This window comes from Oncorhynchus gorbuscha, linkage group LG07, assembly GCF_021184085.1.
Source record: "Oncorhynchus gorbuscha isolate QuinsamMale2020 ecotype Even-year linkage group LG07, OgorEven_v1.0, whole genome shotgun sequence".
Classification (NCBI taxonomy): Eukaryota; Metazoa; Chordata; class Actinopteri; order Salmoniformes; family Salmonidae; genus Oncorhynchus; species Oncorhynchus gorbuscha.
In genome coordinates this window covers 65043535-65070157 of record NC_060179.1, presented here as the reverse complement: position 1 = coordinate 65070157, position 26623 = coordinate 65043535, and the positions used below count along the sequence as shown (strand labels likewise).

Here is a 26623-nt window from a genome sequence, read left to right as displayed (position 1 = left end):
TCCTGGTAAAGATTACCAGCTTTCTTTTTATTGAAAAATATAGCTGTTATTTCAGAAGAGGAAGGGTGAGGGAGGTAAATATATATTAATATACAGTAGAATGAGAGAAAGAAGAAAAATAGCACATACTTGGCATAAAAACTGTCGCCACAGAAGGAAAATAAAATGGAACATTCTACAGCTGAGACTGAAAAAGAACAATCCTTTCCCCTTTTTACCACAGGCATCAGGCCAGGACACTGAAATCCACTTTACCGTCTGATGGCTCTTACATTAGCGTCACTATGCCATAATGCCTATAACGAAACATAGCAATAGACACCATTTTTCATTGATGATACAATTAGTATTTAACTACTTCTCATCAGCAGCAACTAACATGGTGGTGAATAGGAAGGAGTGTTGACAGATGAAAATATCCCCATATTGGGTAAGAACAGATAAGAGATTACAGCAGCTCAACCCACTTTCCATGGACAAATTCTACAACAAATGGAACAAGCAAGAGTTTCAAATAACAAAGCAATCCCAAATTTGACCCATTTACAAATGAACAGTGCGAGAGGCCTGAGAATTATCGTAAGTAGCCTATACTGCTGTAGCCTGTAAATGTGTCATTCAAAAATCAAAATGTCAAAAGGTTGACTATTACATAATTGGCACATTTACATCTGGTCATTTTAATCAATGAACTCGACTGATCTCTTTAATACAGACATGTACACTTGGAACTGACATACGTAGCATGAACGCATGGCTGAGTGATGTCACATCCTGGAATTGTCCCTACCCTCACTTCAACACCATAGGATAATGTGTGCCCTCCCTCCCACCCCCAAACAACACCATAACAGGAAACAAGAACAGTGCTCCCCCAGTGTCACAAATATAATTTCCTTTCACAGGCATAAAGGCAATAGATTACTCAGGGATCCAGGAAGTCTTGAGCAGGTACTTCCTGCTTTACCATAACAGATGAGATTCATAATCTGACCAAATGAATGAATGTGAGTGGGGGGGGGGGGGGAGAACCTAGTCACACTGCATGCATCTCAAAAGGAACCCTATTTGCTATATGGGCCTTGGTCAAAAGTAGTGCTCTATATAGGGAATAGGGTGCCATTTGGGATGCACAACTGTAGGAGAAACTAAACAGGTGCACCTGTCCTTTCCCAGACATGTGACTCATGAATGGATGAGTCGTTGGGTCAGTTACCAACCAATCAGCCAAATATGTTTATGAATGAGATGGTGGAGCGAAGCCAGATGGTGTTGATTCAATCTTCTCATATGGTAGCCCAGGCCTGCATGGCGTAATGGAGAGGTGGGTAACAGTCACTTATCACTAGTGTTCTCTTGTTAGTTATATCCTCCTCCCTTCAGACGTCTCTCCTCTTGCTCCTAACCTGCTGATCCTACAAGCCTGTGGTGTGTGTGGGGCAAGAGATGACCACATACAGATATAGTATCTTAATTAGATCACCCTGTTGCAGAACTTAAGTTGTAGTGTATTCAAGGTTTAATTTCCACTTTGAAATGTCAGACTTGATTTTCCCTTATTAAAAATGTATCAACCCCTACAAAAATGTAGATGAATTATAATCCACATTTCCTAATGTAATTCCAATTTCCTGTTGCTGCAGGATTATTTGTAGCAAACTGGCTCAAATTAAGATCCTACATCTGTAGACATGACAGTCTACTACTGTACAGTCACCACTCTTGTTCACAACCACTTTCTCTGCTCCTGTAAATTGTCTTTAAAAAAAAATCACTTTCTAAAACATATGTACAATAAAAAGTGCTACTGGACACGATAGCGGCAACAAAAAGGGCACATTTTCTTAGCAAAATGTACATTTGTCCTTAATAATAAGTCAAGCAAAACAAAAAAGAGAAACAAAACGTACAAGAAAATAAAATAGTGATTCTTTATGTACAATAGTGTTTTAGGGAGTGAGCCATCTTGCTATACCTTGGCAGTGCTAGCAGGGGATATATGACTGAGATCAGTGTTGTGTATGTTTCTATGTTTCTACTGAGTCCACTGATCTGAGCTAACAAAGTGTCATGGACTCATGGCCTAACAAAACAACTCTAAAGCTAAGGCTCACTGGGTTGGATAGTACCTATGGGAGGATTTTGGAGATCTTTAGTTCATCCAAGCCTAACTTTAACAAAGCTCCCTATAAATCAAAATGATGGTGACTTAAAACAGGGCACATCCAATAAGTAGTTTCTAACAAATTAAACTTTTGCCTCATTTATGACATCAGTGTGCTGGGCATGAATAGAGCATTGTAAGTAAACAGTTGACACTAAAGCTGACTTATGGTTAGAATAATGAACCACCAAGTTGTGACATTGATTTAGAACCTGCTAGAAGACCAACTTATCAATTATGTATGTGCATACAATGTATAAACGTAGGGGAAAAAAAAAAAAAACAGAACATTAACAAACCAATATTTTAACTGCATCTCACGATTCTCACTTCACTCAACACACACAATTAATTCAAGGCCCCAAGACTATGCGGCTACGCTAGCTAAACCCTGGGATACTTTTATGTTCTTCATTTTATTCCCCCCCTCCAAAGCTGTGTGAGAAACATACCGTTCATCCATTACAACATATGACCCGGCCTCCACCTAACGCATCACACCTCCCTCGAGGAGGACTGCTGTTTGATCAAAAGTGACCTCGGTCAACCTCCATACTTCCGCTGTTAAAGAATGCGACGATCAGTGTGACAACCAGTGATTGGTGGTTGGCTTTCCCTTCCTTATTAATGCGCTATAAGGAATGTTAGGGAAGGGAAATCCTCTGGATGAAAAGACAATGGAGGCGTGGGTGGGATATGTTCATGTTGGATATGAGGGTTGAGATCCTTGAGATGTGCCCCCTTAAAGCATAAACACACTGATGACATATTGGAACTGTGGGATTAGATCATCATAATGACAGATCGTATTTCTACAAAAGGAAACCCTCAAACCAATAACCGGTGTGTGTGTGTGTGTGTGTGTGTGTGTGTGTGTGTGTGTGTGTGTGTGTGTGTGTGTGTGTGTGTGTGTGTGTGAATTCCGTAATGGCTAGAGTAAAAGGACAAATAGGACAGGCATTTTGTTTCTATGAACTGTAGAACACACACTGGAGTGAATAAGGCTCAGTAACAGATGGTGAGTGATTGAATCCGAATACAGGAAGTAAAGCAGAATATGGTGTGCACATAGAGATTCTCTGGATAGATCCATATGTAAAAATGTAGGTGCACCAACCCTTCCCTCCCAGGCTTGTACTAGCTTCAAAATGCATGAAGAATACTAGTCTCCATCCATGTCCTCGCAAACCATGTTCTGGTGTCTTTATAAATCACGTTCTGTGTCGGTGGTGTTACAGCCCTGTTCTGTTTCACACCCTGATTTCATCTTCGTCCTCGTCCATAAAGGAGAAGTCTTTGTCATCCTCCCCCCCAACACCTGGAGAGCTGTACTTGGCGCTGTCCGTGTCCCCCTCCTGCAGGTGGTGGAGTGGTTTCTCATCAAGAGCGGCGGAGCCGGAAGAGGAAAAAGAGCAGCTGTCCAGGTGGCTGTGGTAGTTCCTGGGAGGAGTGTAGGGGGGGTCTGCCATGATTTTCTGCTGGGGATAGGTGCTGCGTGGGGGCCTGACTGGCGGCTGTAGATCCACCTGATCCTCAACATTGTCCTCCGTGGTGGGAGGACTGAGGGGTGGTGACCCACGGCCCTCGCTGCCCTTCCCCTCCTCGTATCCCAGGTCGTCCTCCTCCCAGCCCTTCTTCTCCATGACGCTGAGGATGTCCCCCAGCATAGAGGGACCCAGGTCGATGTGGAACGACATGATGGATTCCGCATGCTTCATCCCACCACCTCGAAGATGGGACGGTGGCAGGTCAGTCAGTTCGCCGAAGTTCCGCTCATCGAACTCCAGGTCCATGGCCGCGGCACCGTTGACCGGTTTTCTCATTCCTTCGACCTCGGGCAGCTTCTTCAGAGGGCTGGAGGAGACGCTCTTGGGCATCGGGGGACCACCACCCATCCTGCCCGCGTCCTCGTCGTTGAGGTAGGGCAGGGAGATGGCATTTTTCACAAAGTTTGGCGAGCCACCAGGGGGAGCCAACGCGTTCTCGCCACGGTTCACCGACTGGGAGCGCTTACTGCTCCTGAAGGTTCGGGACAGCAGGCCTGGTTTAGGGACAGGTCCAGGGGAGCTCTGCTGCACCTCTGGAGCTGGTTCTTTAGGGGGCTCCCCAGACCGGGTACTGAGAAATGAGGTGTCCCCAAAGGCATCTCCGCCACGACCCACATGCATGGTGTGTCTGAAGTCCCCGAGAGGGGCGCTGATCATCTCTGCAGTCAGGTCGACTCGGGAGCGACGCTTGGACTGGTTCGAGGTTAGCTGCTTGAGGATAGGCATGGTGACGTCTGATGAAGTCACTCAGTGATATAATACTCAACAGGAACAGAAACAGTTCAACAAAGAAACTCCTGGTTGATGCTAAGTATTATGAGATGTTTGTGTCTTTCTCACGTTTAATTGTAAACTGTATTGTCAAGGCAAGGAGAAATCCAGGTGTCTGGAGTACACAGCCATTGTGGTCTGGCAAACAGCTATGTTGAGGTCTGGTGCAGATAATCCACAAATCAACCTAAGGGAATAACAGAAGAGAGGACACATTAAAACCACATTACAAGACCTATGCAAACCAACTCAGATCCTCAAAGTTGGCAGGGAACATGGAAACTAACTTAACAGAGTGGCTTTGTCATTTTATTCCTTTGGACTGGAAGCAAACTGGAAATTACAGTAAACAGCAACTATTTCCAATCGCTGCTGATTGCATCTGAGCCACAGAATCAAGACAACTTTCTTAATCTATGCCGCTGTGCCTCAAATGTGGAAACTTTTGTTGCCAGGCCGGGGCTTTTAAATAAAACCTCCAGTTGAGCGGTTCATTTCTTTCTCACTTAACTGAAACTCGTTCACCTTCCAAGTTTAAAAAACTGGGAAACATACAAGTCCTTGATTGTAATACATTGGTATTCATGACCATACTTGATTTCTTAAAAATGGCACTTCCAAGCTCCCAAAAATGTTGAAATATTGTTTAAAAGCGGCAGCCGGAATATGAATCAGTTTGGCTTTTCAATTTTTTGGAGGCGGCTGTCTGTCGTCTGAAGTCTGCGCTGCCAATACAGTACTCTGCTCCACTGCTGCAGTTCCCATTTGTGCCCCTGCATGCCTCCCTTTGTTACATGACCCTATGGTCCCAGGATACTGAGAGCCCAGTGGCTCCAGCTGCCAGGGATAAAGACAGGATGGAAAAAGGAATGAGAGGAACATAATTTCTTCAGCAGCTTGGATTAATTTAGAGCAACAGATCAGACTGTCACCGACTGACTATTGTTCTGCTCGCACCCTTCTGTCACCGGCAGATCAACTCGGTCTTGGCTTTTTCTCTCCCTCCGTGTGTGGCTCTCAGTTCACACACCTTTAAGAGGTTGTTTAAAGCTTACTCCCACCGCCACATCGTCCATATGGTCAAAGGTGACTTGCGTTACTGAAAGCATGGTGTGTGACTGATCACTGTGTTCAGAACCTAAATTGTGATTAGAGTCAGGGGCCCTGATAAGCCTACAGCACTGCCATTGGGAGATGATGTACTGCTTAAGTGCTCTGGATTTCACAGCAGATACTCTGGTCTGCAATCCGGCAGCACTATGACCTATTACTCAATAAGCCAGACAATACGGGCCGTTTCAGAACCTGGTGAGGAGTATCTGCTTACCCAGGCCAATCAGTCTTAGTGTTTCATTGCTGGGTTAATGGTGACACGATCCCAAAACATAATGGTGTGAGTGGACAGATCAGCAAAGTTGGTGGCTTTTCGTCTTTTCCCTCAAGTAGGGCAGCAGCCTGCAATAGGGCCTACTAGGCAAATGAGTAGGCCTAGGTGATGTCAGCGGTCTCAAGTGTGGCTGCTAGGCGCCATCCAAGCATTCTCTTGTGTTTGCAAACCAGAGCGCATGCATGCGCACACACACTTCACAGGCCTCCTCTCTGGTCTCGTGTGTTCATACCTCTGGATGAAATGGGGCCTCAGGTAACAATATTCCAAAAACAATTGTCTCCTTCAAACATTTATATCTAAGACGACAAGGGCCGATTCGACTGAAAAGGCAACTGTAGCAGCAGAGAGAACAGACAGCTTTTTGATAGCCGTGTTAACCCAGTTCTTCGCCTTTCAAAAGGACAGAACATCCCTAAGGACAACTCAATTATCTTTTTGTCTGCCTACCATGGATGAACCTTTTTATTCAATAATCGTTCCTCAGTCATTAGGACTCAGGGTGTAGAGGTTTTGCCCCCTCAAGAAAGAATTCCCATTTAGACAGACACAATGAAAATATGAGCAAGGAGACAAAAACTGAGCATGAATGACTGCATAAGAGGTTTGCAAAAGTAGAAACTTAATACAAACTTATAAGTCTTCACCAACAACTGAAACACTTTAGCCATTATGAAAGCGCAAATTGTTTCAAAAACAACCAAACTAATTAGCTTGGTCATCACAGCTTTCAAGGGACACAATTGTGAAACCTCACAGTGTGCTATTGTGGCTAAAAGTCTCTTAAGTAGGCCTAGCTTACATTACTGCAGGGTGATCCATCATTACCCTTTATTATCCAGACACATTATTACACAACTCACTATGCATGAGAACGCAATCCTCCAGCCGGCCTGCTTCTCCTCCACATGTCAGCGTCTCGGCCTCATTTAATGTGCAGGCCTATGACCTTAGCTGTGTAGTGTACCACTGCAGGCAAAGGACAACCCACTTATATAATCATAACACTTTAATACAACAACACGTTGCTTGCCAATCGTAGTGTAAGATTTAATAGGTTGACATTTTCAATAAGGTTGAAAAAGAAAAAGCAAGACAATATGTCACTGTCAACAACAGCAGTTAAGTTTACTACCTGGTAATAGCCTACACAGAGTGCCCATGCCCATGTTTGCTAGGCCAGGAGGAAGCAGCCAACTAGGGAGACTTGGCAACATGGATTGACAACAGAGAGTGCCCTGTCCTGGATTTCAGTCAAGACTCCTCATGTGTCCCTCCCTGCCCTCAACTAGTTCTCTGCCCATGTCTCCATGGTGACCTTAGACCAAGTACTGCTTGGCTGCCCAGCTAGCCAACTTCCTGCCCGTAAGCCTCAGATAGTGGCCCTTATCCCCTCCAGGGTGACATCACCTTCTACTCATGGCTGCCTGCCATAGAACCATCTCAGTCCCAAATGGAATCCTATCCCTTATGGGTTCTGGTCAAAAGCAGAGTACTATAAAGGGAATAGAGTGTCATATGGGATGCATGCCATGTCTCAGTCCCTACCTGTTGGGCTCAGAGTGGAATAAGAGGTAGAATACCACAATAGGACTGCTACACTAGAGGCAATGGAATGTGTTTCATGTGATTCATCATTAGAAGATATTCATACTCTGGATAAAATATCAGTCGGTTCTCCTCAAATATCAAAAGGGCCGAACCTCACACCTTGGGTCCTTATAAGAAATGGCCCATAATATCCCCACCCCCCGGGAGCAGTGTTTTAATATATAAATAATAATATATGCCATTTAGCAGACGCTTTTATCCAAAGCGACTTAGTCATGTGTGCATACATTCTACGTATGGGTGGTCCCGGGGATCGAACCCACTACCCTGGCGTTACAAGCGCCATGCTCTACCAACTGAGCTACAGAAGGACCACTTATCGCAACAGTATTACCACTTGGTCCCATTATCACATGCATGACAAAAGGAGAGGAGAAGACTCCAGGCAGCACTGTCATCTTCAATTACATCCTTTCAATATGAGTTTACATAAATCATGCAAGCTATACGAAGCCACAGACATTCCACCTCATGCTCAAAACATTCCAAATGGATTGCCTATTTGTAGCCCCTTCGTTGCAGGCCAGGGGCGACAAAGCTGGGCAGTTAACTTTGAGCACCATTTCACCTCAGTGAAAAGTCCAGACAACTATAAAAATACTACTAAAAGCAAAAGCCAGGCCATTTGATTCTTTGCCTAGTGCGTCATGCATGGATGGGTAAGAGTAGTCACTTGGGAATCGACAACCAAGCTGTATGTCCCAAAATATGCTGCTCCCCACACCCACGCGTTCTAAAAACACAGCCGGGGTCTGGATTCCATCTCAGTAATCTTTCAAATGCTGCCCAGAGCTGGACTAGTGGAGCAGACCCTGCTAGCTGCACTCCAGACTTAGAGAAACACATATGACATCACAAATCTTTGTTCAACTTCAAATATGGTGTCCAGATTCATTTCAGTAACTAGATAAACTGGGTGGAGACGAGAATGAGTGGAACGTGTGCTCTTTTTCTGCGTTTTGAATCTGAGCGTCATGCCAACGCATTAGCCAGCGATGGTGACTTTATGTAACACACTTTGGAGCCACCCGACCAAATTCACATAGAAATGGGAGTTATAGATCGATCATTCTACTTGAAAGCAAAGTCTAAAAAGCAGTATGTATGACATTTCTATGCTGCCCGTTCTTAAGTTGATTTTTTTTCGTCTTTTAGTTTAGGTTTTGGATACCAGCTTCAAAACAGCTGAAACAAAATGTTTGGCTATGGAAAATATTTCACTGCGGTTTAGATGGTACAATGATTCTCTACACTATCTGATTTTGTCACAAACTGAAATTATGCAAACTATTAGAGTTTTAGCAACCAGGAAATGGCAGCGTGATTTCTGCATAGTGCATCTTTAAGCACTCAAAGCATCACATGATAGTAGATCCAACTGACAGAAAGGTCTATGAATGATTAACAGATTGTTATGGTCGCCCTGGCGCCAGGGCACCGACACAGAGGATGACGTCATCAAATGCCCGATTCATACTGAAAGGCTAACCCGACCCATACTGTGCTAACTTGGATATTTTTCTCTCCATATTTTCCTTGGTTCCTAGAACTACGGTGGACGTGTAAAGCGGCCAGCCCAGTACAGCTAAGCCTGTGCTGTTAATCAGGAACGTCCCCATTAACTTCTATATCACACAATCAACCTCTTACTCTGATAATCCTCCTGGTTTACCAGCTAGGCCACAATCCTACAACCATGTTCCAATCATGTTCCGCCGATTACTATCCCTCTTTAGAAATGTCATCAAGTCAATCTTCCGTCTCTCCTTTCACAGCTGGACCACCTTGGAGAGAGACAAGCACACCTAGCATAGTTGTGGGCTGCATTTTTCAACAGAAAGAGAGAGAGAGAACATGACTTTTTCACGAGGCGGAAGGGAAGGCGCTGCTGGTGTATTGTGAACAGTTAGTGGATCTTACGCAACTGCAGAGTCACTGTAACATACTTTATGCCCTGTTAAATATTGAATTCTGACTGGGCATAGTCACATTTTAGTTAACATGGTTATAGGCTGTTAGCTGTTAATAAGAAAAAGTTGACATTCTTGCTCAATCAACAACAAAAATGTAGTTTCCTTTTAGAGTTCCACAACCATTGCTCATACTACATGCTCCCAACATGTGTCAGCCATGTTCGGGTAAACTATTTCATGGCTTAACACAGTAATTATGTTAGACGTGGTATATTACATTACCCATGTTTAGTTAATATCACATCTGGACGATGCCTTGTACACGCAAGCCCATGAGATCATTACTGTCGATTTGGCAAAAACATTTAAGGCTACTTACTTAAAATTGTGGTAATTTGAAATACCTGAGGCCACATTCTTACTACTAGGTTGTAGTGAAAAGGTATAACTAGTCTAATCCATTTAATCAATGAGAGAATTCCTGTTCTGTTTACCTTGAACTGGTAAATCCCTCATCTCCCATCCCTCCCCATCACTGACCCGCCTTGAGAAACAACCATATTGAGGTGATAATGTCATTAGGAGGATGGGGCTGCTGCAAGCTGTTACAGCCCATCAATAAAATTACAAATGAATTCAAACAAAGGCAACAAGTTCACAACTCCGGTGCCATCAGGGACCTTAATGGGCCCTGCAGGTCCACACATATCACAACATGCTGCTCTGTACACCCTTATGTTAAACTAAGGAAATTGTGTTTCTATAGCTAGGGCTGACAGTGTGAGAACTTGTGAAGAGCAGAATCAACAACATCTGCATAATTGGGTTAAATGCAGAAAACACATTTATTTCAGTTGAATACATTCAGCTGGGCAACTGACTAGGTACCCCCCTTTCCACTTAAAATCACCGTGTGGCTCAGTTGGTAGAGCATGGCGCTGTCAGGGTTGTGGGTTCGATTCCCACGGTGGTCCAGTACTGGAAAATAAAAAAATAAAATAAAAGTATTGCTCTGGATAAGAGTGTCTGCTAAATGACTCAAATGTAAATAATCAAAACAGTTACTTTGTAAGAAGGTGTTCAGTTGTTAAGCCATTGTTCAGTAAATGAACGCTGAAAAGTACCCGTGGCCTGGCTTTGGCCCAAGTGAGACACTGGGTGTCGGCCCGCTTAGATGGAAACAGAAAAGTCTGGGCCTTTTGGATAAAACACTGGCGTAACTCCTATATGGAAGTGCATCATTAAGGACATTACTGTAGGTCAGCAGTGAAGCAGACATGTAACCCAACCTAGATGGGTAATAACAGGTAGACCTGATATTGCTTGTTTTTCATGTTTTGACGGATAGACCTATTACCTTCCTGCAACTTAAATACAAACCATTGAATCTAAGCCAAACAATTATGGACCAATATTGCGACCTGGATATGTTTCCAGGAAATATCTAACAGTATTCTTACATGGTGAATTCAGGGTGATGTACGTAGGCATGATGTCAATATCATATCAAGTATAATCTGACAATGGCCATGTAAACAATAGTTATTCTGGGCACAGTGTCACATGTACGCAGAGTGTTTTGTCTACGTAATGTCCCATTGTTCTCAGAGTAGTTACTTGCCATTGTCACCATAACCTGTTCTAGTTTATCTTCACAACCAAATGTGTTGCTATGTTATCGGAAGCTAGCCTTCATATGACTAATGAGAGAGAAAGAACTATGGAACTAAAGAGCGAGAGAAATATCCCTCCCTATATGGCGAAATGGTGTTGTCAGCTACTGGTCCGTACTGACTCAGGCATCACTAACTATCAGCAAACAGAATGTGTAAATAATTACTAGGGTCAATCCCCGTAGGGCTTGGGGGTCAGGCATGGGGGTCAGGCTGACGGCATGAGAGCGGTAGAGTAACATTATCCCTGTCTGTGTGGGCTACCTGATTAACACAGGAGGTTGGTGGACAGCATGGTGAAGTGATGTAGAGAGTTCTGCAAGGCAAGCCTGGACAGCTGACTGAGTAAATAGACACACCTCAGCAGGAACACTATAGGAAGTGTGTGTCTAAACCCACCTAACGGGGCGCATGCACACAGAAACAACCCACAGGAGAATTAAGTGGAGCATGTTCAACAAGGGAACGTAACTTCAGCATGCCTCAACCAGCAACTAGCCAGCAGTGTGTTAGTCTACTCTGGGTGGCCCCCTCTCCAGCACACACACCCTACCCTCCACACCCATCCCACTATCCATTTCCCCCAGTGTCATGGTTCAAATCCATCTCATGTAACTTGCGGTTAGATTAATGTTGTTCATCCCTTGTTATATCCTCACCACTGCACTGCTAGCTAACCGTTAACTGTTGATCTCATGTAACACATTTCAGCCATGTGTTCCTGTGGCGGACTGCAGGAGAGAGATGTTTTTAATCTTTCCATATCCTGCCATCAGTCAGCAGCTAGGGGCTTCCAAAAAAACTAGTCTGCCTGCCTCCCCCCCCCCCGCTGCGCTAGTTGACTGCTTTTAGAAACTTGCTACTCTTGCATGGTTGGACAAACAGTGTGTGGTTCAAACCTGGGTGGGCAGTGTGTGAAGTGATCTCAGCCATAACCAGCAATCAAATGGATGATGAACATGATGTTTCAGTCTTGTCAAAATCTCCCTCTGTACAAGCTGATCCCCTGAGGCATTCCCTCTGGATTCCCCTCAGTTGTACCTCTATGAATCACATCCTGTGTGAGAAACACCGCCACCGCTCATTCCCTCCTAAAGGAGTCGCACGCTTCCCATCCAGAACATATATGACCACATTTTGGTACGTTTTGGTCTTGAACAACGGTTTCATTGGCTGTTCGTGCACAAATTATTTCTCAAGACAAGTCGAAGACTTCGGAGTCGAAGTCTACGCCCGTTCATCGGCCAAATTCATTCTTCAATGAAGCGTTTGTCATTCAACACTTTTTTCCAAGTGAAGGTATTTCGAGGGAGTATGCGAGCACACTCGTTCGCGGCTAGGCGCCAGCCGAACCAAAGCATGTGGAAGCCTTAAAGGCCAAGCCAACAGAAGGCCGGAGGCCAGCCAGGATAGGAGGCATACCGCCCTGTCCTTGTGGAGTAACAGGGACTTTTCTAAAGGAAAGACAGACGGGGGTACCAAAGAGAAACATAATAGGGGTAAAGTGGTAACATACCACACACCCCCCCCCCCTGCCCAGGAGGAATGCATGCCAACAGTTAATGAACACATGCTTTTACACTGTCCTCCAAATCTTTCATGCAGCGCTTGCTGTAATTATCCCCATAAAGGGGCACGGAAGGGGATTGAGTATCTATTAGTAAGAGTTTCACTTTTCTATTATTTCTCCATTTTTCTTTCTCTCTGCATTGTTGGGAAGGGCCAGTAAGCATTTCACTGTTAGTCCACACCTGGTGTTTACGAAGCATGTGACGTATAAAATGTAGATTTGATCTGAACCCCTCCCTCTGTCAGAGAGGCCTAAGCAGCAGCTAAGAGGATACAGACCAGGGGGATGGACTCACTCAACAGGGTAACAGCTGCTTCATTATGGACAGACATTGGTGTTTAAATAGAACCTTTTTGCATAAAAAGGAGAGGCTGGAACCCAAACTTTATTAGATTGGAAAAGATGCCCATACTACTGACAGAATTGGGCTACAGTTTCCCTTGTAGTAGGAAAAAGACCATGACAATGTGCCATATCATCAAAACTCAGGTGAAGTTATTACTACAACATTACTGGACAATGGAACAAATGGGAGAGCCACGCACAGAGTGCTCACCCATGGCAGCTCGATTGCTCTGCCTGTGCCCCAGAATGAGCAGAGCAGCAGCTGATTTTTTTGTTGCCAAATCACCAGAAAGATAAGCAGAGACCAGCGTTGTACAGTGCATAATCCAGCCAGCGCAGCAGCTACTGCTGATTAACACACAGTTACAGTGAAACTCATGGACTTCCAACTGAGCAGCTCGCTCTCTCACTGACAAGAATGAGATAATAAAAAACGGCAAGGTGCGCTCTTTCAAAACACCAGCCGATGTCAACAAAACCTGGCCCCAAAGACAACACAGACAGCCTCACAGACATCTTTACTACAGCGATAATACAGATTCACAGCAGTTTGACAAGCTGAAAAATCACTAAATAGGCTGGTCTGAGTGAGTCTGCCACAAACACTACAAAGCACCATAACACACATCGTTGGGTTGATTTAATTGAACCTGACTATATTGACCAGCATACTGTGTGTGCGCGCACACACACACACACACACACACACACACACACACACACACACACACACACACACACACACACTTTATTTCATGCAACTTTGCAGGAATGCCCAGTTCAGGCCCAGCAGATGGGGATGGGTTACAGGCCTCAGCTCACTCACACACGCCAGACAGCCTTCTCCCGGGAAAGTGACAGCTAGATGATAGGGATGTGACATTTGCCCGGGGATGATGGAGAAATAGGACACGTTTGCCAGGGAAGGACGGGGGAATAGGACGCGTTTGCCAGGGGAGGACTGGGGAATAGGACACGTTTGCCAGGGGAGGACTGGGGAATAGGACACGTTTGCCAGGGGAGGACTGGGTAATAAGACACATTTGCCAGGGGAGGACTGGGTAATAGGACACATTTGCCAGGGGAGGACTGGGTAATAGGACACATTTGCCAGGGGAGGACTGGGTAATAGGACACATTTGCCAGGGGAGGACTGGGTAATAGGACACATTTGCCAGGGGAGGACTGGGTAATAGGACACATTTGCCAGGGGAGGACTGGGTAATAGGACACATTTGCCAGGGGAGGACTGGGTAATAGGACACATTTGCCAGGGGAGGACTGGGTAGGACACATTTGCCAGGGGAGGACTGGGTAATAGGACACATTTGCCAGGGGAGGACTGGGTAATAGGACACATTTGCCAGGGGAGGACTGGGTAATAGGACACATTTGCCAGGGGAGGACTGGGTAATAGGACACATTTGCCAGGGGAGGACTGGGTAATAGGACACATTTGCCAGGGGAGGACTGGGTAATAGGACACATTTGCCAGGGGAGGATGGAGGAATATGATCAATATGATGCAAACAAGTGGTATTGGTCCAGCCAGGTCCTGCTGAACAGATACTCAGACAGATGGTGTTTTCCATTAAGACTTACCCCACAACAGTGGGTCACCAGTGTTTTACCTTAATGTTAATGTACACTCTAGTGTTATTGTGTTTCCATCAGGAGTGAGACGCTAAATTACATTTTAAAAAATACATTAAAACTTAAATAATATTTCAGTGTGTGAGCGTTTTTCCTTTAAGTTGACAGTTAACTACTTAACAATGGCTGAGAGCTGAAAAGTACCAGTGGCCTTGCTACTGCCCCAAGTTAGAGCAGGTCCACCGGAGCCATGGCCCAGTGAGACAAGGGTAAAACACTGGGGTAAAACACTGGGGTAAAACACTGGGGTAAAACACTGGGGTAAAACACTGGGGTAAAACACTGGGGTAAAACACTGGGGTAAAACACTGGGGTAAAACACTGGGGTAAAACACTCATTGGAAATGCGCCACGAGTGTCACATCTAATGAATAGAAACAAATACTTTGAGACACTGTGGCACTTAATCACAAAATCAGTGGGCAGCACATGATCAGCCAGACGAGTCCCTCTTCTACCCTCATACCACTCCTATCACACAGTCTCATTCGGTTTCCTTGTACTGTAACTATCCTCATCATCTTTCTCTGTGTGGATTTGGCATTCAACTAACAAGCAGGTCTGATTTGCTAGAAAACTATAAATGATTTATGTTTGAAGACTGAGACAACATGCAGTAGAGCCCTGGGAGAATGTCTTCATGTATGTTTACTAGTCCGCAAGCTATAAGAGTGTGTGTGTGTGTGTGTGTGTGGGCGCATTAAACTCAGTCCGTCAACAGCACCTTACTCACACAGCCCCATATGGAGGTCAAGGGTCATAAAGGCTTTGCACAGTGCACGCATACACACACAGCACTGAGTGTTACTGTGTTTGAGCAAAGCGAGAGGTAGAATCGCTAATCTTGATCACATAATGAGTAGCTAGTTGGGCTTTCCCGAGTGGTGCAGCGGTCTAATGCAATGCTTGAGGCGTCACTACAGACCCGGGTTCGATCCCAGGGTTAAGCGTGCGGGTGTTAAGGAGAGCAGTTTGGCGGGTCATGTTTCAGAGGAGGCAAGACTCGACCTTCACCTCTCCCGAGCCCGTTGGGGAGTTGCAGCGATGAGACAAGATCCTAACTAGATCGCAATTGGATATCACGAAATTGGGGATACATTTTAAAAATAATAATAAGTAGTTATTTGGGGTGCATTGCAAGGTGATTTGAAGTGATTCTTCACAGTCAGACTAAGATGTAAACACACGCTCTCTCACGGCTAACAAGCACACACAAACACTGCCCCAGTCTGTCCCTATAGGCTACCACAAAGCCAGTGGAACTGACGAACCGACAAAGTCACTGAGATCACAATGGACCCAGATCAAAAAGAAACAAAGCAGAGCTTCTAGTGTAAAGGGAGACGGGAGCCAAACCTTAACGGGGTTCCACATACAGGACACACACACACACACACACACACACACACACACACACACACACACCATCTCCTGAGAACCAACCCAGTGGACATATCCAATCCAGCCCAGAACACCCTCTATTCATATTCACACAGAGGAAAAGGAAATGCATGACAAGGATACTGCTGACAGACAAAGGACTATTAGAGATATGAATTAATCAGGGTAGTGTTACTCCTGCCTATATAGACAGGCCTAAGGGCACAGTGATCTAGGAGTCACGGGATGGATAAGCCCTCTAATGGAGTGTCCAAGGCTAGCACAGAGGAGACCACTGGGGAGAGATGACGGCATTCCTTTGTCTTTTCAGCAGCTGAGGCCTACGCTTGAGAGACACCACCGGTTTCTAAGCCCATACGGAGGGAGAGAACGATGAGGGAACAATGGAGAACCACTGAACTGTGAACAGACCATAGCATTTCACTGATGGACAGACCAGATGCACACTACTCAGCACAATGTGTGTTTTGAATACATAGGACTCCTCTAGCGTCTAGCCTACACTTTATTGCTCAGCTGCCTGGCTACTAGGCCAGTCAAAGCAGTGACGGTGTGTCAGAGTTGAAGGGAGTTAACCCGGTCAGGGTTAATGGTTAACCTTGTCTCCATAGATACCTTTTATCAAATCAGGACACAGACAACCGAGTCCCACCATAAGGAGGGACAATTCAACTTGGAATCTACAAAAAGTGTAAGCACTGGTGCATCAATTACATATTGTAATGACCGTGAGAACACAACCCTAAAACACCGTTCAATTTGGTTGAAGAGACACCGATGTCCCCCCACCAAAGTCAACCATTTTTGGACTATAGAGACAATTTATGGAGACAAAAATGAGATTGCATAAAGACTCAGGGTTCTCTTTCTCAAGAGTGTGTTGGTGAGGTACGGTCGAGGTTGGGTTTCATGACTCCAGCTGTAGGTATGCATCTCCTTTCAGGTGGAGTCGTCGCTGGAATGCTCAAATCACTGGGTGGCTGTGACAAATGTTTCAAAACATGTTGGGAGGTTCAGGTGTTTCGGTGACAGATTCCAGTGAATGGGTAGAGCAGAGTAGGACAGGTGTGTCGTTTCATGGTGACGCAAGGAATGTATTGTACTGTGACAAGTGACAGTCCCACAAACTACTGACGATGCCTCAGGACGTGACTCACCCTGAGAAAATGATGACTTTTTGCATTTTCTTTTGAGCTCAGGACATGCTAATAAGGTAGTATTATCAGAGGTTTCACAGCTTCTCCACGTCCATTCTCTAAACACTTGTCATAATAATGAGTCATTCAAACCTAGACTTCAGGCTAAAAACTGTACTGTAGAAGCTGTGTGTAAAATAGCCGCTGGTCAAGTGCTACAGTATAACCAGTAGTCCAACAACCATTAGATCACAATCAATCTTGTCAAGCAGAAACTGAATACAGCAGCCCGGAGTAGTGTTGAACCACAGATTCATACATAGCTGGTTTGGCTGGAAATGAATCTAAATGCTTGTCAAATTACATTGACCGTAACCAAAGCAGGTAGGTTTTTGGAATGCACTGTATAGAAATCAGGTGCATCTCAACACAGCGCTAAGAGCCAGCTAGCTTCTGAGTATCATCCCACCTATCCCTGGCTAAACTCTGTCCTTTACAGCAAGGCCCAGAGCATTTGATGGGGTTGTAACCCGTGTTCATTTTGTTTAGTCATAGTAGGGCTGTGGCAGCCATGAAAATTGTCAGTCGGTGATTGTCAAGCAAATAACTGCTGGTCTCATGGTTAATTAATAAACACATTTTGCATCTCCTGGCTTCCACACACAGCCTACAAACCACTGATGCAGACCTTTGGAACTACTACATTTAAAAAAACATCTAAATCAATGCATTTAATATAGCCTACACCATCACATTAAATCCATTATTCGTTTAAGGAGAAGTCTATAGAAGCATGATATGAAGAAAAGTTTTATTTCAGAAGAACAGAATGCCATACGGCTGTGGGCTACACTAGTTCATTTAGCAGACAAGGTTTGCTTAGAATTATGTGGCATTATTTTATAGTATGAAGAATACAACAGAACATAGCTGAATAAAATAGAAAGGATATTTTCTCCAGTCGATTTGAGGGAGTGTGTCGAGCGGTTAACAAAAGAAACAGGTTATTATTATTATGCTTCATTTAGAGTTATTTATGACACTTTAGTTCTGATTTTTAATACATTCTAAGGCTGCATAATATGATCAATGACTTGAAATAAGTTGCATGAAAGACATGAGCTCTGCTTTGTTTTTTGTTTTTTTCAGTCTCTCATTTACAATTTGACAAGTACTTGATAATGCCTCGAATTTCCCGGTGGCATTAATGCCCCTAAAAAAATACATGCCCATTGCAGCCAGTGGCCATTGTGCCCTTGGGCTGAATATAATAATTATCATTTCCATCTTCTGGCTGCGTGCTCCAAAGTACCTCTCCCCCACATGGCTCTCTTAGATAGATATTAAGAATTGATCTAATGCCCATCATGTGATCGGGTCGTTCTCACAGGCTACAAGTGTAGACAGACACGTCGGGGACGCACCTGAATATCGACGATGTTGAAGAAAAAAACAACAAAAGTCCACATTTAGTCTGTCAGACAAGATAAATAGGCCTAATAAACCTATGTCAATCTACTGTCCCCCATAGTACAGTTGTCAAGTTGAACTATTCTATGCGAGAAATAAATATTCCAAGCATATTCTGGGACAGTTGTGGGATGCGATATAGATCCCAAATTAAATACAACCTTTTGTATCAAAAAAAATGTTTTAAAAGCAATGAGGCTGAAGCAACAGATCAGAATGTTTAGCTTAAAATATTGATAAACTAGGAGGCAATTTCTTCACATTATAAGCGCAGGAATGTGTGCACGGCAGACTATGAGCTTGAATGTTCCAAAATGCAATCAATTAGCAGGAAAACACCATTCTCAAAAGTGACTGCAAACGCAACTATGCATGTAATGCTTTTATTATAAAGGTGCATTTTTATGGTGAAAATTATATTCCCCAAACTTGAAACGCACACATTGCGTATGTATGCCAGTTAGGCTCTACACCAGTTGTAAAGCAGATTGTGCTTACTTTTAAAAGAAGTCATTTTCCACTTTAGTTGTGATACAAACCTTATTAAAACATATAGGCCTATGGGGATAGTTACATGAGGTGTGCGACTATGGTTAGAAAAAGTCTCCAAAAAAGGCATGCGCTGTTTCTTGCCTTACTACACAAGCTGGGAATCATTCACAAGTGATAATGTATCATTCACAAGTGATAATGTATCATTCACAAGTGATAGGCTAATATTGTCACCCATCAGACCATTCTTGATTTAATCTGGTCTTTTCATATACACGTGTGAAATTAGTTTTGATTTAGAATGGACCACATCCTGCACCGGTCTCAAGAAAGGAGCAGGGGGGATACATGTCATCTATGCATTTAAATAGCGAATGGAGGAAGCTTTTCCCTTGGTTCATTTTAATGCCAGCCAGGTAGGCGATACTCCCAATGTGCTTAATATTAAGAAAGTTGAGAAATAATTATTAGTAGGCCTAGTCAATAGAAAGCAGATGGAATCTATTAGAAAGCAGAAGATTCCCATCAAAACTTCTCACACAACTTCAGTCTACAGAAATGTGGCGCAACATGACCTCATGGGCTTCCATGAAGTGTTTGATTCCATTTTTGAATACATTTGCATTGATGTCAGAGTGATTAGAGGGACAATAGTGTGGAGTACCAGGCAGTTAGCAAGTTTGCTAGGCTAGTAATGACCATCAGCAGCATCAGAGCTTGAAGGAGCCCAATTACAGTGACTAAAACGGTCACGTGGAATTTGACCGCCGCCATGATCCGTGGCGGTAATACGGTCACCGTAACAGCCCTAAGTCAACGTCGTTTTGACTAAAATATCATTAGGTCACATTTGAATAATGATTTAGTGCAGTTGTCAAAATGACAAACTGTGGGCCATTTTAGTCATCACATTTGTATTGCCTCATGAACCTATAGACAACATATCACTGGCTTCCATACATAGCCTTGTTCTACCAACATCTTTCTGCATAACATCCTATTTTCTTCCCAACCGCAGAAATATGACAAACATAAGAATTATCTTGCCATATAAATTCAGCCTACATAGACATTGTACATTAAATACAGAACAGATTGCCAAAGTAGAATGGTTTTCACTTCAGTCACACAATTGTTAACAATGTTGACAGACGCCTCAGGCACATTGCTGTCCAAAAGTAGAACGGGAGCTAATGACCGTTTCGCCCAGTGATGTAGTCAAGTCACTAAACCAAGAGTCTGAATCAGGTCCCAAGCCCCCTGTGCGCGAGTCCACATCCGAGTAATGAGTCCATGGTTGAAGTCCGAGTCCTCGAATTCTGGTCCAGGTGCTCAGGTCTGAGTCACTGGGTCCCCATGAACTAAAAATAAAGTTATTTACCCAGTCAGATAATGTATATTGTAGTGGCAAGATACATTTTTTAATAAATAGTTTGCTATTCCTTTTCCTTTCTGTGCCACCAAATGTTTGCATATACGCTACTGGTAATTACCAGGGCCACGTTCAGTTGCAAGACATTCTCAAACATTACAGATAGAAATCTATGAATAGCGCCAACATTATTCCTAAAAATATTTTGTTCTACCTGAACGTTTCAAAAATGTTGCGTCCTGCTGAACTTGCCCCAGGTTGTTAGCCATAGCTAGCTAATGAAGTAAGATGACTGAACAAGGTGTAGCCTAACCAAATGGTTTACGGTCCGGTCCGCAAGTAGCCTCACCTTAAAATGGCCCATGATATGCTTTATCAATGTCAAATCCAGCCAACAAAATGCTCAATAGAAAGAACAAAAATGTTGAACGGTGAGGGCTAGAATCAAGCTGTTTCTCTGACGAAAAGGATAGACTTGGCTACAGAACCTGGCTATGCAATGCAGTGGAGAAAGTGGGAGAGTTGAGCAAGTCTACATATTCAAAGACAGCCTACTTTTCTATACTCAAGGGAAAGAAAAGAAACATAGCTAAACTGTAGTTTTATCTTTAAAAACTCAATGCTGCTATTGTTTTTATTTCGTAAAGCAGCTTCTGTTTCTTAACCAAGGGTAGTTAACTAGAGAATGTTTTGCAACTAAATGTGGCCCCAAACTAGAAGGCTGGTGACTGGTTAGCTACGGGAAAGCAAGAGTTGCCTGCACGATGTGCCTCATTGCTTGCTCCCCCGCAGCTCACCAGCTGATGTAGGCTGTACAAGTTCAGTGCAACCTTCCCACTGCTGTACAGAACTGCACTTCGCATCTGCACTGCTACATTTTAAATTGTGCTGCTAATATTAAAACTGTGCTGATCACTGAAGAGCTCACAATCTTTTAAAAAATCAAATAAATGTCGAGTCCACTTTGAAGTAGTTCGAACCAGGGTATCTGTAGTGACGCCTCTAGCCCTGAGATGCAGTGCCTTAGACCGCTGCGTCACTCGGGAGCCCCGAGATTGTTCATTTATTACACTTTCCTTTTCCGCATAATCAAATGGCCTATTTAGAACGGGAGTATGAGTATTCGGACATGGCCATTATTTTTGTTGACGAAATTGCCACTTGTAGTAAAACCCACTGCAGTAGAGCCACAGGAGAAGCCTGTAAGTAGCTCAGAGGAGGGTCATAGGATTACAGCCTGGTGACGACAAGAGCTGGAATGTGGTTGCGTTTTTCCCCAAGGGTTAGCTAGCTGACTACAATCTCAGTTGACAGCGTCCATAACAGTTGGGTAAATACATTTGTAAAAGACTCACGCCATAAATACGCACGTTTCCCGTTATACATCAGATTTGCCGTAAAACTGCATGAGTGAACGAGCATTAAAACTCTGCCCGGGAAACTCAAGTCACCTTGTGGTGACAATCATGCACTTTATTTGCTGTATAATTTGGAACTATTGGCATTAGGCCACAGCATGCAAAAGAAGGATCGTTGTTCCATATTTAGTTTATCAACAGATTGTGTTTACATGTCCTGCTTTTGTTTCGGCTCTAAGATTAAATAGGCAACGATGTCGCGCTCCTCTCTCACACCAAGACTGTGACCTACCCATACTGTTAAATAGTTTACATAAGCTACGGGTCTAGTTACTGTATTAGCAGAATGTTTTCATCTTTAGCAGTCATTTATGCTGCACCTGGAAAAGGATGGTCCATTTCTGAAAGAGAAAACGATGGCAAATTGTTGTGGACTTGTCCGCTGAATGTTTGAAATCAACAATGTTTGTCATGGACTTTTCTCCCCAACCAAAATATGATGGACTGAACGCGAATTCTGAAACATTGCAGGGCAGGCAAATGAAATAAAAAAGCAATTACACTAGAAAATGATTTGTACGTCTAATTATAAGATTCATATGTGTAATAGTTTCTCTTCTCAGTAAACAGCAAATGGTTGCATTCTTGTTAATACCTTTCCCTGTTAATTATTATGGATGCTTTTCATAATTTCCCCCATTTGCACAAGATACTTACTTGCAATATAATATTGCAGCAACTCGCAGATGTGCGTACGCATGGTCTAAAGTCTGCAGGGAGGTGAGCACTTTCTCAAGTTAAGTTACATTTTTATAAATGCCAACTTGTGTTAAAACTGGCACAAGGTTTATAAATTAGGCACCTTGCAATTTCAGAAACATTTCATACTCATTCAAGTAGCAGCAGGTGAAGATGTCTAAGGCCCATAAAAATTAAGTTGAACACTTAAGTTCAAACAGGTAAAGTTCAAACACCCAAAAAGTACAAAGACGTCCATTTTCAAGTTAAACTGTTTCTTACTTCAATGTGGAAAAGGGTTTCAACGGTTTTATGCCCTCGACAAGACATCTCGAAGTTCAAAGGCATCTGCTTCCCTTTCAGGAGAAAGGTAGTTCCTGTAATTGTGCAAAACACAATATCCCTGGTCTGGAGCTCCAGTACTGTCCAAGATCAACAGGAGGGAATAGAACCAAGACGAGTATAACCTGTTATCGACCACAAGAACTTGTGCACACACTAGCGAGGCCTATAGCAGGGGTATTCCCATCTTACACTAGGACAGGGATCATCAACTAGATTCAGCCCCGTGACGGAACATAATTACAAATCATTTGTAGACTGCAAATTGACCACAAGAAGCCCAAACAGATATGTTTGACTAAAACACCAAATCAATAACACACACAAGTAGGCTACACAAACAAGTGCACACAAAAAAATTATAATACTCAAATTGGTCTTATGGGCCATGAGTACCGGTCTACAGCCCTAAGAATCACTTTGAGGACAATGCAACTTCCACTGAACTCATTGACTCACAGTGAGATCACTGGGGAATTTGTTTGGCAACTCAAGAAAATGTACACAATTTGACTGAAAGACGCCTGAAGTCAGCGGTTTTATGAAAAGCAGCCGTGGTCAATGCGTCTGAATCCTCCCTCCCTCCTTCTCCAGTGGTGCAGACTGTAGGGAAAGCATGACCTCAGAGAAGTGCAGAGCAGAACTGGGCAGGTAGCCAGCTGAGCCCCTTTACTGTGCAGCAGCCAGCAGGAGCCTCAGCCTTCACAACACAGACCAGCAGGCAGCAGGTCCCATGCAGCTATAAAGCAGCTAGACTCCGGGAGAGATGACACACACTAATAGACACACAATACATTGGGATGGAACGATCACTGGGAGACCCAGAGAGGATTTTGAGGCAAAGTTGAGGAGGGGTCTGGAGTGTGTGCCAACTGTCAAAACAGCACACCAAATTGTAAGAGGAGAGCAGGGGAGGAAGAGATCGATAGTAGGTTAGGGTTGGTTAATAGAGAGTGATATAAAGAGAACGGGGGAGAGAAGTGTGAACAACAATGCAGTGTCACTCTCCCTAAAGCTCAGCTAGAAAGCCTGCGAGACAGGACAGGCACACAGCTCCTCTAGTTCAGCATCGGTCTGTCTGTCCATGAGCTAGAACACCCACACTGCACCACTTTCAGTTCCCCATTCTTCCACATCTCCTCTCCAGGTGTCATGGGGTGAGGTTGTCTGCTAAATGCCAAACGCTGACCTTAGAATCCAGTAGAGCTGAGTAGAGAGGGGTTACCAAGAGACCCAGACACCATTAATCACGCCGCTTCAAATAAAGCAGTGCAACCCAACACCAAAACCCAGCTCATTTGTCAACACGTCTCAATACTTTTGTTTAGAATAACAGTTGCTACGAGAAGGGAGGCGTACATGCATACTTATTGAACTTGTATTGAGAAACTACGTGGTCAATTGGGGGCTATGTTATGGCTGATACTGTTTACAGCTGATAATTGCCCTAAATACTTACAGTACATGATGACTCAAACACAACGCAATACCAGTTCCTGTAATTGTCCATCAGGGCTAATCGAAATCACTCAGCTGATGTGATACCCATCCACTGAGGAACAAGAGGGGTGCCAAGTTGTCTCAGGGCACATATAACGAACTGGAAAAACATACAATTTGGCTGTGGAAGAGGAGAGACACTCAGGGAAAACATTTAATGATAAACAAAAGAATCAACTCAGAACAACTCCAGGCTAGTTTGTTTAGCTTTGTGTACATTTCTAATCATGTTCAAAATTGCATGAGATGATGATGCTCATCGTTTCCCTACTAGAGTCATTTTTGTGTAACCGGTCATACTAATGGATCAGTGATGCACTATACCACATCGTCCATTTTCAGATTAAGCCAAGCATATAGCCAAGTCCTACAGGACATTCCATCTACAAAATTAACAAACTAGTTATTTGGAGTGTTAATGTTTTTTGTCACTCAATATAAACTACTTCATAATCTCAAGCCTCTCCATATCCTCTTCTGCTCAAATAAAGTTCATACAATATATTATTATTATTATTAAAAAGGAGGAATCAAGTACCTCACATTACTTTGAGCTTCTCACAGATCTGTCCATCCAAGACTTCAAAACGCCTTGTAAACAACATGCTGTGCAATGTTGCACCTGGGCCTACTAGTCACATATCTCCCGCTTCAATGAATGCAGCCAGCACACGCTACTGTACTATAGAAGTAACAAAACTGGGCCTACGCAACACATACATTAATCCTGTAGGTCATTGATTTAAAGTGTCAGAAAACAACTTTCAGACAACTAGCTCACCCAAGGTGAGGTTCAATTGTTGTAATGATGGGGGTCTTATCAAAACTAACCGAGATGATAATATATTTTGAACATACTGCGGTGGGCGGAGTTACAGACATTGATAAAGAGAAAAGGGGGAATCCTAGCCTGAATGGTTGGTTCATAGTTAACGCACAATGGACTACGGTCTCCCATAAAGGAACCAGCCAGTCAAACTGAACAAGCTGCAAGGCGCTGGGATTTCCCGCAAACATATTTGACATTCAAATGAAATGTAAAAGTATAAGCTACCAACGTTGTCCTCCGATTCAACAGTGAAGCTATTTGAAAGTAAAATGAAAGATGTTATGATCCTCAATAATAAAATATGAAAAGTGTAAAAAAAATAAAAATTAAAAAAAAAATCAGTATTCAAGCTCTTCAGCAGTTCAAACCATACAAATAGATCCACAATTATAATGCTGCTTTCACTTCCTGACAGGGAGGTTAACAAAATTCCAATTAGATAAGAGAAAGTTGAATTTCACAATTGTGTTCTGAGCAGAGCAGGATTACATGTCACGTTAGTAAGAGGACACAACCGCTGTTAAAGGACAATGGATCTCATCCTTTCACAGAATCAAATATCGTTAAAATAGTTTTTAAATCTGAGTACTTCACCTCCAAAGTGTTATGAATTTCCCACCAGTAGCCCAGCAATACGATAAGTTATCGGTGCGCTGTCCTCATGTACGTCCGTCAAGTTTGTAGTGCAGTGGCGCACAAAACAGTCCTTCCCACTCCTTTCTCTGAGCACCACCTCTCCCACCTCCTGCCGCGGTTCATTAAAGGGCCAGTAACAATTTATATGCTGAGTCAAAAAGGAATAGCTGTGTACACGTTTTGACTAATTACATCTTACTTGATAAATCAAGTTGGCTTCTTTTTCATTTGTGAAGTTTCACATTCAGTTTCTACAAGTCATCATCTTCATAATCACCATCATCATCATCATTATCATCACCACCATCATAATGATCTTATGAAAGGTGCAATATGCAGAAATCGATCTGCTATTTCCTGGTCACAAAAATTCTAAAAGTTCACCTAATTTCAGTTTATGTGACAAAACAAGAAGTCGTTGTGTACCTCCTAAACCGCTGTGAAATATATTTTCCATAACTAAATATTGTCTTTTCAGCTGTTTGAAGCTGGTGTACAAAATACAAAAATGATACTTAAGCACGGGAAGCATAGACATAGTGCAAATAGAACAGATGTACCACTTCTTAGACTTGCTTTCAATGAGAATGACAGATATATAACTCACATTTCTATGTGAATTTGGTGGGTTTGCCTAAAAAGGTGCATATTGCAGCTTTAACACAGTATATAACAGCAACTTAGAGAAAGCAGGCGACAACAACACTTTGTAGTT

At 43.4% G+C, this 26623-nt stretch overlaps 1 protein-coding gene across 1 annotated transcript; it reads right to left on the bottom strand.

Moving 5' to 3' along the window:
• Positions 1–26008, bottom strand: cdc42ep4b (CDC42 effector protein (Rho GTPase binding) 4b). The gene is made up of 2 exons (XM_046357204.1): positions 25867–26008; positions 1–4669 (listed from the first exon to the last, which is right to left on the bottom strand). The coding sequence occupies exon 2, from the start codon at positions 4435–4437 to the stop codon at positions 3415–3417; it is 1023 nt and encodes a 340-aa protein (XP_046213160.1). The 5' UTR covers positions 4438–4669; positions 25867–26008; the 3' UTR covers positions 1–3414.
• Positions 26009–26623: the final 615 nt, after the last annotated feature.